The 11181-nt window shown below is 36.1% G+C and overlaps 1 protein-coding gene across 1 annotated transcript in view; it reads left to right on the plus strand.

Annotated features, from left to right (window-relative positions):
• Positions 1 to 10977, plus strand: part of LOC120534274 — a 58660-nt gene extending 47683 nt beyond the window's left edge. The window contains exons 7-8 of the mRNA XM_039761746.1: positions 6138 to 6318; positions 10656 to 10977. Coding sequence (XP_039617680.1) covers positions 6138 to 6318; positions 10656 to 10972 — 498 coding nt within the window. The 3' untranslated portion in view covers positions 10973 to 10977. The remainder of the gene's footprint in view (positions 1 to 6137; positions 6319 to 10655) is intronic.
• The last annotated feature ends 204 nt before the right edge of the window (positions 10978 to 11181 follow it).

Genomic DNA, 11181 nt, shown 5'->3' on the forward strand with positions numbered 1-11181 from the left:
AGATCTACAATTGTGGTGTAACAACCACATGCCGAATTTCATCCGTCTATCTAGTTGAGTTTTTGAGCTATCGTGATTACACACACACTCCCACACACACACAATTCCAAAAAACGGTATTTTTTAGACTCTGGGAGGTCTATAACGTCAAGATTCATCAAAATGTTGAGGTTGAGTGTTTTCCTGATTACTATACTTTCTCTATACTTCGTATATAAGAAAGTAAAGACAATTTCTCCTGTGCGAAGTCGCAGGTGAATTGGTGTCAACAAAAAGCAGTCACCTGAGAAATAAACTGAAACGTTACTCACTCGTGATTTTTCTGATTTCACCCATTTGAATTACATCTTGATATATAACAAGCGCAAAGAAAGGTGACAAATCGCTTTCTATTTCACACGCTTTACACACCGCATTCAGCTTGCTCTGTCACCACAAATCTATGTGAACAGCCGCCCACTGTCACCAGCCACCGCCGTTCACTGGATGAATATGTACGGACAGCTCATAGTGGAAAACTTTCTGTTTTAGAGTTAAAAGTTACAAGGGTTAAAGACTAACTCAAGAATATTCATTCAAAAATGAAAGCTGAAAATATTTTAGTAAATTATTATTTTATTTCAGTCTTTCCAGCTACTTTAATAGTTTCACTTAGCTTTAGTTTTTCATTTCGGTTTTAATAATTTTATTTCAGTTTACAAAAATGTTTTTTTAATAATAGTTTCAGTTATGATTTTAGTTTTGGTTAACTATAATAACCTTGTTTTCTGCACAAGCACGTGTCAACCCATCACAAAAACATCCACAACCTTATTTGGGTCATAACACACAATTTAACAAACACGGTTTTAAATACTTAGAAGTAAAATGTTTCTTGCGACTGGCTAAGGTCAATGGAAGCACTATTTCACTGAACAGGATCATCTCCAGACACAGGAGCAGCTTCTGTCGCTGTCCTGCTCCACTGACAGACTGAGGAGATCACACTATGATCTATCTATCTATCTATCTATCTATCTATCTATCTATCTATCTATCTATCTATCTATCTATCTATCTATCTATCTATCTATCTATCTATCTATCTATCTACACCAGTTTCTCTGTGCTATGAAATCTATGAAAATCTTATCATCAAATGTATACCCTTTTATTGGCCAAGAGAGTTTGCCTCCATTGTCCATGTGACTGCATACATTCCTTGGCACTAACATTTATATGACTCTAACATGACCAAGACCAGCACATTATGGTAAAGAAATCTTATTAGAAACTGTTCTATTTGAGGCAGTTAAATAAGTTCAGAATGTTATAAGAATTAGTTACCATTTTCCCAAGGTTCATTACTGAAATTGTTTTAATCTTCTGAATCAAAGTTAGGGAAAAGGGCAGGAAACATCTATCAAAGGTAGTGTGATTGCTTATAAAATCATTGTTCACCACTCCCCTGCTCTGGAAACATAATGCTATTAAGATTTTTTCTTACCTGTCACACCTCTGTCACTCTCTTTTCACTTTCCTTATTTCAAGTAAAATCCTTAAGTTGAGCAAGATCAGGTCTACCAGATTTTATAAATGTACTGTGATTCCTCTAACTGTGAGATTCAGGAACTTAATATCTTGAGTTGTCAACAATATAATTAACTAGCTGAAGCCCGCCGTAGCATACGGGGTGTAAGAATAGGAACAGAAAACGGTGAAAAGGGAATTCAGTATAACAAAGGCTTAGGAAACCACTGTTGCAGTATAATGAAAATAGCAAGGAGCGAAACCAAAGCCAATGGTCGAGAGAGTACCTTCCTGTAGTAGGCTACGGAAAACATAGACATATATAGATAGACGCCGCATTCACTGTGTTGCCCAGTCGACACAATAAGTCCGCACTATTGCGAGTGGTAAAAGTGCCATTTAAACTAATACAGGTAGACGTGGAAACTGGGCTTTCTTATGAAAAAACAATAACGTTTTAAACAGTATCGTTTACATACAATACAAGATTTTGTTGAATCGTTTACATACAATTATTTATATCCATTTATACATTAATAATGACAATTATTAAATAATAATAATAATTATTATTATTATTAAATAATTCTTCCTGTATAAGTAACATTTCTCGGACTTCTTTCTTCCATCACCGAAACATTTCTAGACTTCATCCTGTTCTTGGTTAATGCCCGAGTCACCTCACGTATAGATTACTGTAATGCTGTTCTATCTGTCATCCCACAAAAACGTATCCATCGCTTACAATTTATTAAAAATTCTGCTGCCAGGATAATAACCTGCAGTTCTAAATCCACAGAACATATTAAACCTACTCTCTCAACTTCACTGGCTCCCTGTTAACTACAGAATACAATACTAAATACCACTCTTAACATTTAAAGCTCTCCACAGCCTCACTGATCTCCTACAGACTGACACTCCTCTCGCTCACTCAGATTCTCATCTGCAGCTCTACTTTCTGTACCACACGTCAGACTCAGTGCTATGGGAGCTCGAGCGTCTCTCATAGTGCTCCTCAACTTGGGAATTCTCTTCTCTCTCATATACATCAACTCGATTCAATAACACATTTTAAAACTACCCTCAAAACTTATCTTTTCAAACTGGCATACCAATTGTGAATTTTGCACTGTTAATGCCAGTTATCTTTGTTTGTTTGCTAATTATTGCTGTTTGATTTAGCCTTCTCTTTAGCCTCGAGAGTGACGGTGGACGCGGAAGGAAGATTAGAGATGGCGGGCGGGGCTCTGTCGTGCGTACCCCATGGTCGGGCGACTTGGTCGATTATATATATAGAAAAGCAGCTGGTATCGAAAAGAACAATAAAAAGTCAATGTGGCTCTGAGGTTCATATGGACTGTAGCAGAGACGAAAGCGACTGAGGCTGTGGTTGGTGAGGTGTTCCGTGCGGGCACATGAGCAGGCAGTATGCATGCTTTGAGAGCGAGGGTGGACGCGGCAGGAGAGTTAAGAGTTGGCAGGTGGGGCACTGTTGCACGTATCCCATGACGCGGGAGGAGGGTTAAAGTTGGTGGGCGGGGCTCTGTCGTGCGTATTCTATGGTCTTAGAGTTGGTGGGCGGGGCTCTGTGAGTTGGCGGGCGTGGCTCTCTGTCTTGCACTCACTGTCTTGCATGCCCTTAGTGAATTATACTGTATATATATAGATGAATGGGCTATTAATTATAATTAATTGCAAGGGCTATTATAGGCTATTATAGGAAAGATAACTATTATTCTTATGTTTGCATGTTTATATTGGTTTTTTTTCACCAAAATTATATGAAACTAATGTTGTTATGGCAATAAAGTATTTCTTTACAAAGGCAAACACATTTAAAGTTTGTGGAATCCAGATCTAAATCATTTCCATCATGTATCAAATCTCGGCACTGCGTGAAGAAACATTATTTAATCCCTCCAGTCCATAGCAAACATCTCTGACTCTAATGCATAAACATGAGAACCCCACTGTCTATCACCTGGAAGGGATTATTTTTATTAGGTTTTTATTTTTATATTGTTTTTCTTTTATTCAACTGTGTGCAGCAACTGTAGATTTCTTTTTACCAGTTTTAAAAAGGTTGAGAGGATGTACATATGAAACATTACTTGATATCCAATCTATATATATATAGAGTGTATGTGTGTGTGTATGTATGTATGTTCCAGCATCACTTTCAAACGGCTGGAGCGATTTTCATGAAACTTAGTACACGTTTCTCATTGGTCGACTAAAAATACTGTAGGGTGAAATAAACCCTAACCCACCCCCTTCTGGGTAGGGTGGGGGGTGATCTTGCAGTCTTGTATGCATGTTATCATCCAGTTGACACTCGGAACGACCACCAGAGGGCAAATTGGAGGTGACTGCCAGCATTCTTTATGTTTGAGCACCACCGCGCCCCTGTTGTTTTTGAAATTAAATAAAGTTGGCCGGTTCTGAGCGTCAGCTGGATTGTAACATACAAGGCTGCAACACAAGCACATTAGTGAGTCTTCATTGTTTGTTAATTTATTTTTATTTTTAAAGTTGTTTTTTTTATTATATTTTTCTCAGACAATTAAAAAAGAAAAAACACTATTTTCCTCATGGGCAACACCGTGTATTTCAGCTATGTTAGTTCGTATCTTATAATGTTCTATTAACTAGTACCTCATATATGCTGTATGTGTATTTTATACATATTCCATACTATAAGTGTTGACATTATGGTTTGTGTTTGGGTTGCAGTTCTTTTTTCAAACAGTATTTGTAAGCATTATGTATTGTAGTGTGTCAGGTTCTTAAAGGAAATGCACTTAATAAGAATAAATTAAACTGCATAAATTGAATTTACTGATAGAACCCTGGTTCAATTTCTAGTCAGATCACTATCTGTGTGGAATTAGCATTTTATGTCTATTCTATTTTTCCTCCTACATCCCAAAGACAACAATATTATGATAAATGGTGAATCAGTTTTGGCTTGAAGCAGGGCTGTATTTCAGGATTTCCCTGTGGTGTGGTGGTGTACCATCCAGAGCTGTTTCCTACTTTGCATTTCTGCTGCTGAGGTAGGCTCTGGCTATCCACAACTGCTTAACAGAATAAGATAGTTTAGGAAATAGATGGATTAATAGATGGGTTATATGTTAAACTCCAAGGCATGTTGCAACCAATTTAAAGACAAACCAGTTGCCTGTAACAACCAAGTTATATTTGATCCGGAGTCTAAGTAATTAGTTACTCCTCCTCCAAATCGCGCATGAAGCAGAAGTCCATTCTTAAAATGTAAATATCCTCTTCCAAATGTGTGTTAAATGTAAAATTAAAATATCTTTGTTGTATGAAAAAGGTTACTGTTTTTATGCCTTCTCAGTTTATTTAGGTTCATGATTTGATTGTGTTTAAGGTTTACATTGATTAATTTGCCTGATTGTATGATAGAAGGGTACAGTAAAATTGTTTACATAATTACATTGGCAGGTTATGTGATTTGTTCTGTGTCACAGAGTTAATTTGTCACAGAGACTGAACCAAGCTCATAGTTGCAGTCTTGCAGGTTATGTACTATGCTGTATTCAAGATTAAAAGTATACAAAAAAATATGTGAACAAAAAACACCTAATTTTTAGGTTAGTGGAAATACTAAATTGATTTTAAGACAGCAAAGTAAAATTATATTTTAAAGTTAGTTTACACTTTTTCTAAGCTTTGACATGACAGTACAGAATCCTAAATATTTGATGTCAAAAATCAGTCTTTGGTGTTGATAGAAATAGAGAAACCACTGCATGTAATGCAAAATATCATAATTTACTTGACATTAATTTCACTCTTTCCTACTGTTTAAAACGAAATCTATGCTCAAGTTCAAAAACTAAAATAAAATAAAGAACTAAACCAAATATTTAATTACCCAGCACAAGATCAAATTGATACTAATTAGTCGTGTATTTTCACACAATATAATAGGCAGTAACTTCAGGTTAGGAAGTTAGCAAGCATGGGAAAATAATTTATCAATGAAGTCTCACAACATACACCAATAAAGCTGACAAGCTAAAGAATATTGCAGCCTCAGCATTAAGATTGTGAAAGTAAAAATAATTCTTTTTGCAGGGCCTTCCCAAAAACAGTAAATAAGCAAAATTATTTTTTCTTAAAGAAACTGGTATACCCAAAGTATATATACAGTGTATTGACCTGATAAAATTAAAACTGCTGTAATCAAATAATTTCCTGAATTTGCTTTTCCTTAAAGGGTCATGATGTCATGACAGGGTAGAACCTGTACCTTGTAGCAGCAGGGTGCTAGACAGGAACTGCTCTGGGGAAGGTTGCCATTAAAATGTAAAGAATACTACTGCTACTCAGTGTACTACAGTGCCATCTTTCTTTTTTAGTAAAATAATGTTGCTATAGTTACAATATTCAGACAGATATTTAGAAATTAGTAATGAGACAGTTAAAATGTTTAATCAAGTACTGTATTCTGTTCAGTTTACTGGCAGCTAAACAATTTACAAGAAAACTCTAAAAGCCAGAATTATTTTGATGGATCTTTGAACAGTTATACAAAGATTATAACATGTTATAAATAAATGTGCATCTTTCTTAACTGCATGATTTAATTTTTATAGGAGGAAGGTGTGCTGCAGTGGACAGATGGAACTATTTATAATCTGAAGAATGTGATGTCTGCTTCTTTGCCAAGCAATGAGACAGACTGCTATGCTATGCAGATGAATGCAACGGGACCAAACTACTTCTTTACCGAATTTTTTTGTTATATCCCTTTACCATTCCTTTGTGAATATGAATGTAAATATATATGTCTATTTACATTAATTATTTGTTATGTCTCCTTTTTAAACAACTGTGCTTTGGCTTTTAAATGGTTGCCTGACATATCATGACATTCTGTATTTAAGCTGAATAAGCAAGGTACCTAAATTGAATTGTCTGTTCCAAAATGTACAGATTCTTATGTATCTTGTTTTTCAGATATAATATAAAAATATATATAAGGCTGCAAAAACAACACACCTAATGCCAACATGTTTTCAAAAGTTAATTTATTCAAATAATGCTTTTGTAATATTTTGTCAGTGCAGATACTACATAAACCTAAACTGAGGTCAAGGTGAGTTCATGTTTATTCATAACTTACCTGTATATCACAGCAAGCCTGGCATTGCAAATCATTCTTTAAGCAATTAAAGGATCATAGGGTTATCTTCTTATCTTGCTATGTTATTGTAATTGTACTAATTAAGCTGCAGCCCATGTTCTGAACCTGTTTTTTTCAGTAAATGATCAGAATAAAGTCTATTTTTGAGCAGTACCCTACCTAATCCCAACCGCCATCTCATTGAACTGGAGTAAGCAGGTTTGTGATACTTATGTTGTGCACACATACTCACACTCAACTACCACTGACCCATCCATCTAAGAGGATGTCTTTTGACTGAAAGATTAAATAAAAAATACCCTTAAAGAAACATCACTTTAAGTCTGTTTAATTGAAACTGAAAAAGTTTCAACTTAATTGGCACAAACACAAACTTGAATGACAGTAAAAAAAGGATTTTGAGTGTTGTATGTTGTTCAGATTTAAACATGTACATTTTAAATACATTTATTTACATCAGATTTTTGAATTTTGTTATTGATTTTTATTCAGAATTTTGTTATTGCTTTATATCTATACTAGCTTTGTTACCCATCTTCGCCCAGGATATTCCCTAAGGAAATGGGCCCTGGTTAGTGTGGTGTTGGTGAATTGGATATATCAGAAGTACTATCTAACTAACTGACCACTTTTCTGTGTACAATATTTGTTAATTTGTTTCAGCAGGGACTAATATTCTTTGTTCACTGTAGCTCCTTACTCTGGAATATGCTGTATACAATTGCTTATTAGTAAAACTTTCGTGCCATTACAAAGGGTAATTTCATCAGATTTGAATGTAACGCTTTGGTTTGTAATCTTGTACCATTGCAAGTTTTGTAGTGTTTAGATGAAAAGCAATATACACTGAAACATGACTAAGTTTAACTGACTAAATAATACATTGACATTTACAGGCTGCATATTTGTGTGGCTTAAAGGAATGAATTGAACATTTTAAGCATTGCACAGAAAAGATCAGATGAAAAGAAATAATATGGTGAACTATGTACTATGTCCACCTCCTCCGTGTTCTGTTGGTGGGGGACCCCTTTACTGACCAGTGCAACCATTTAAACTTACCAAGATATACTGTTGCTCCCGGCTTGTGTTGTACCCAGGGTTTGAAGTGGGCCCATATAGAGTACCAGCAGAGTACCAGCGCTTACCTGATTCCCACTTTTCAACATGGAGATGCCTTAGTTCTCCACAATACAGGGTGGTCCAGATCTAATTATGCAGATCCAGATCGTCTGGATGACTTTGATTTATGCAAGGACAAGTCCAGTTCGGCGCAAAGACAATTCTTCATGTCTTCAGTTCGCACACTTCTCGATGGTCCGGGATTTTTCGGGTGATTTTCTATGTAATAAACTTAATAAGTTATAGCGTAATGAAAATTGCATAATTAGATCTGGACCACCCTATATTGCATTTATTTCACCAACAATTGCCCGACATCCCCCCTCCCGCTGTTCGAACTATATGTATATAAGTGTGCTCAAGAATCCATAGGAGACATCCCTCCTACTTCGAATTGTTATGTATTTTATAATGTATGGTGAGGAGTAAGAAGAAGCTGATGGAGTAGGGAGTACAGCATATATCCAATGACTCAACTTGCTAAGCATGTCTTCTTTGAGCTGAACCTTCTTCCTTCCACTTTGCTTTTGGTAGCAGTGTTAATTTGAGTAAAGTGGCAGCCCCATTTCTCTGCATGATTACAACCTCAACTTGGTCAGTGATGCTGATATGGGAAAAAAAAGTGGTGCCTAAGAATACCCACTTGCTAAAACATTATTACTAACAAATATAAAAAAAATGGGTTAGCTAATTTTTTTTCTATTGTGTCACTGAGTTTCATTCAGTTAAATCAGTCAAATCATTTTTTGAGATTTTGAGGTACAAATCTATCTATCTATCTATCTATCTATCTATCTATCTATCTATCTATCTATCTATCTATCTATCTATCTATATATATATATATATATATACTAATCCATCCATTTTCTAAACTCACTTTTTCCATTACAAGTTTATGGGCTACTAGAAACCATTAAAATAGGGAAATTAAACCAGGATACAGCATTTGTTATAAGACAGTGACACCACAGAGAATGTGGTGAGAATGAACACTACCAGTAGTGGTTTTAATTTGGCATTTTTTGTCACTGATCAACACACAAGTCTTTAATGAAAAAAAAATTAATATAGATCATTACATTGTGGTCATAATTTTTAAATCAAATTTTACATTTATAAAACACCAATATATTTTGTTATATTGTAAAGAATTTTCGCTTTAGTACCATCTCCAGTGATCATTTCACCAGGTCACTAACAAGTACATAAACCTTTTTCTCTCAGAGCTGCAGGCAGTTTATTATTTCGGGTTAACTTTCCCCGCCTACGACTCTCCACTACGCGAGTCATTTGCATTAGTATATATATCCATACAACAAAACTCTTACTAACTCAAATCATTTTATCAACATGTTCAAAATCTCATTGACAATGTTTTACTGTTTTAAAGCCTGTAATGTGCACTCCAAATATGGCAAATTTACTAACCTGTGATAAAGAATAGAGAGAGCACACGCATTGACCTGGCGTCAGCTTCACACAGGAGGATTTATTCTTCCTGTTTGCTGTACTCTGCTCTATGCTGCTCGCGTAAGAAGCGCCCATCTAACGATTTCTGTGATTTCGCACAACCCAAATAAAATTAATTGTGACATAATGGGCTTGGATTGACAATATTATGAATGAAATGGGCTTTATTTGGAAACACCCTTTCGACAGGTTGTGTGTGAGACTTCAGCACAGCAGTAGCAGCAAGCAGGCGCACCCAGGGCCCTCACGCTCACTTCCCTCAAATATGGGTGTGATAAAATTTCGAAAACACATCGGTGCAAATTATAAGTCTGTATCATAATGTCTGGTGCTTTTGTGTTTGTTTGTTTTTATTTTGTTTTGTTTTGTGAGCTGGTTATTAGATGCCGTGCCACCCAGCCAGAGAATAAACCCGCCTTCCCGCCCCTGAACTCCCTTTTCTGCAAGCAGCAAGCGCACCCCGCAAATGGACGGTGCCCTTACTCCAAGCAAATTGGCAATAGAAAACTGATCAGTGCCCATGCAATCCCAAAAATACACTGGCATGATGTCGGAGCAGCATGGACGCGCTCAAAAATAAATAAAAAATAAATAAATTTTTTTGCCGATACCCAAGATGCTGCCCCCATCACGATGCCGCCCTGGGCAACGGCCCATGTCGCCCATATCAAAAACCACCACTGTGCATAACTGAAAAATACATATTGATAAACCAAAGTTGTCTCTCTATTATGAAAAAAATCTTGGAAGGCTTGGATGGGGACGATACGTGATTTTCTCGGAGACACTTTAATAACCTGCAAGACAAGGCAGTGAGACAAAAGGACAGCTGCTGTACAGGCTTTTAAATGATCGACATGCAGCACGACCTAAGCAGAACATGCAGCTTTGGCAGCAGCAGCAAGTCAGCAGCTGATCCAACCGCATCTCCTTAGTGTTTGTTCAGCCCCCCCTTCACAACACGAGTCACCTCTGGGTGGGGGGGTTTAGGGATGGAGGGGGTGTGCGAGAGTGAAGTGACCAGGGGGCAAATCCCCCTAGTATATCATATTTCTAAAACAAGTTACAGACTTGCCCAGTTACATACAATATAAGTTTATCAGGAAGAGAAAATCTATTTTGTTTTACAGTTTTGGGATGTTTTACCTCTAGATAATGATATCAAAATGTTATTTCTTAGCAGTTACCTACAGCCCTAGATGTACCATCCTAAATGAGAAATAGTGTTTTTGTTGATGTATGAGTCAGTTATTCAGTTAGTCAACTTTACAATAAATATATATACAAAATATATATAAAATATACATATTAGGAAATTTAAATATATATAGTCCTATAAATTTTAATTTTAAGACTTTTTTATATTTTTCAGTTGCCTCAGTGCCTGATGATTTTCAACTTCATGTGGAAGATGTAAAAGAAACAGAAGCCACCATTTCTTGGTTTTCCTTGCGAAGCTGGCTGAAGGCTGAACATTTTTCTGAATATTTTCTTCAGTATCATGCAGAACTGGTAGGCAATAGACCAGTTATGAGAAAGCTGCCATCTAATTCCACACGATTTACCATTTCGGGACTGTCACCTGGCAGCACATATTTATTTGCTCTTAAAGTCACACGTGCAGGAGGTGCATCTCAAATCATCAGCCCAATGCTTAGAGTTGAAACAAGTAAGCACTGTACCTTTTAAATGTTTTAAACAACTGGTATACCTGGAAAAGCCAAATATTTGTTTTGTTCAGTGTTTGATGTGAAATGAAGTGATAAAATATTCTTTACTATTCGGTAGTGTTCTTTTTGTTTTAATATATTGCACTTCCCACTGACGTGCTGAGGAAACTATCATCCTTTATAAGTAACATGATATATATAGACAAATTCATCCATTTTCTAAATTCA

This window comes from Polypterus senegalus, chromosome 8, assembly GCF_016835505.1.
Source record: "Polypterus senegalus isolate Bchr_013 chromosome 8, ASM1683550v1, whole genome shotgun sequence".
NCBI lineage: Eukaryota > Metazoa > Chordata > Cladistia > Polypteriformes > Polypteridae > Polypterus > Polypterus senegalus.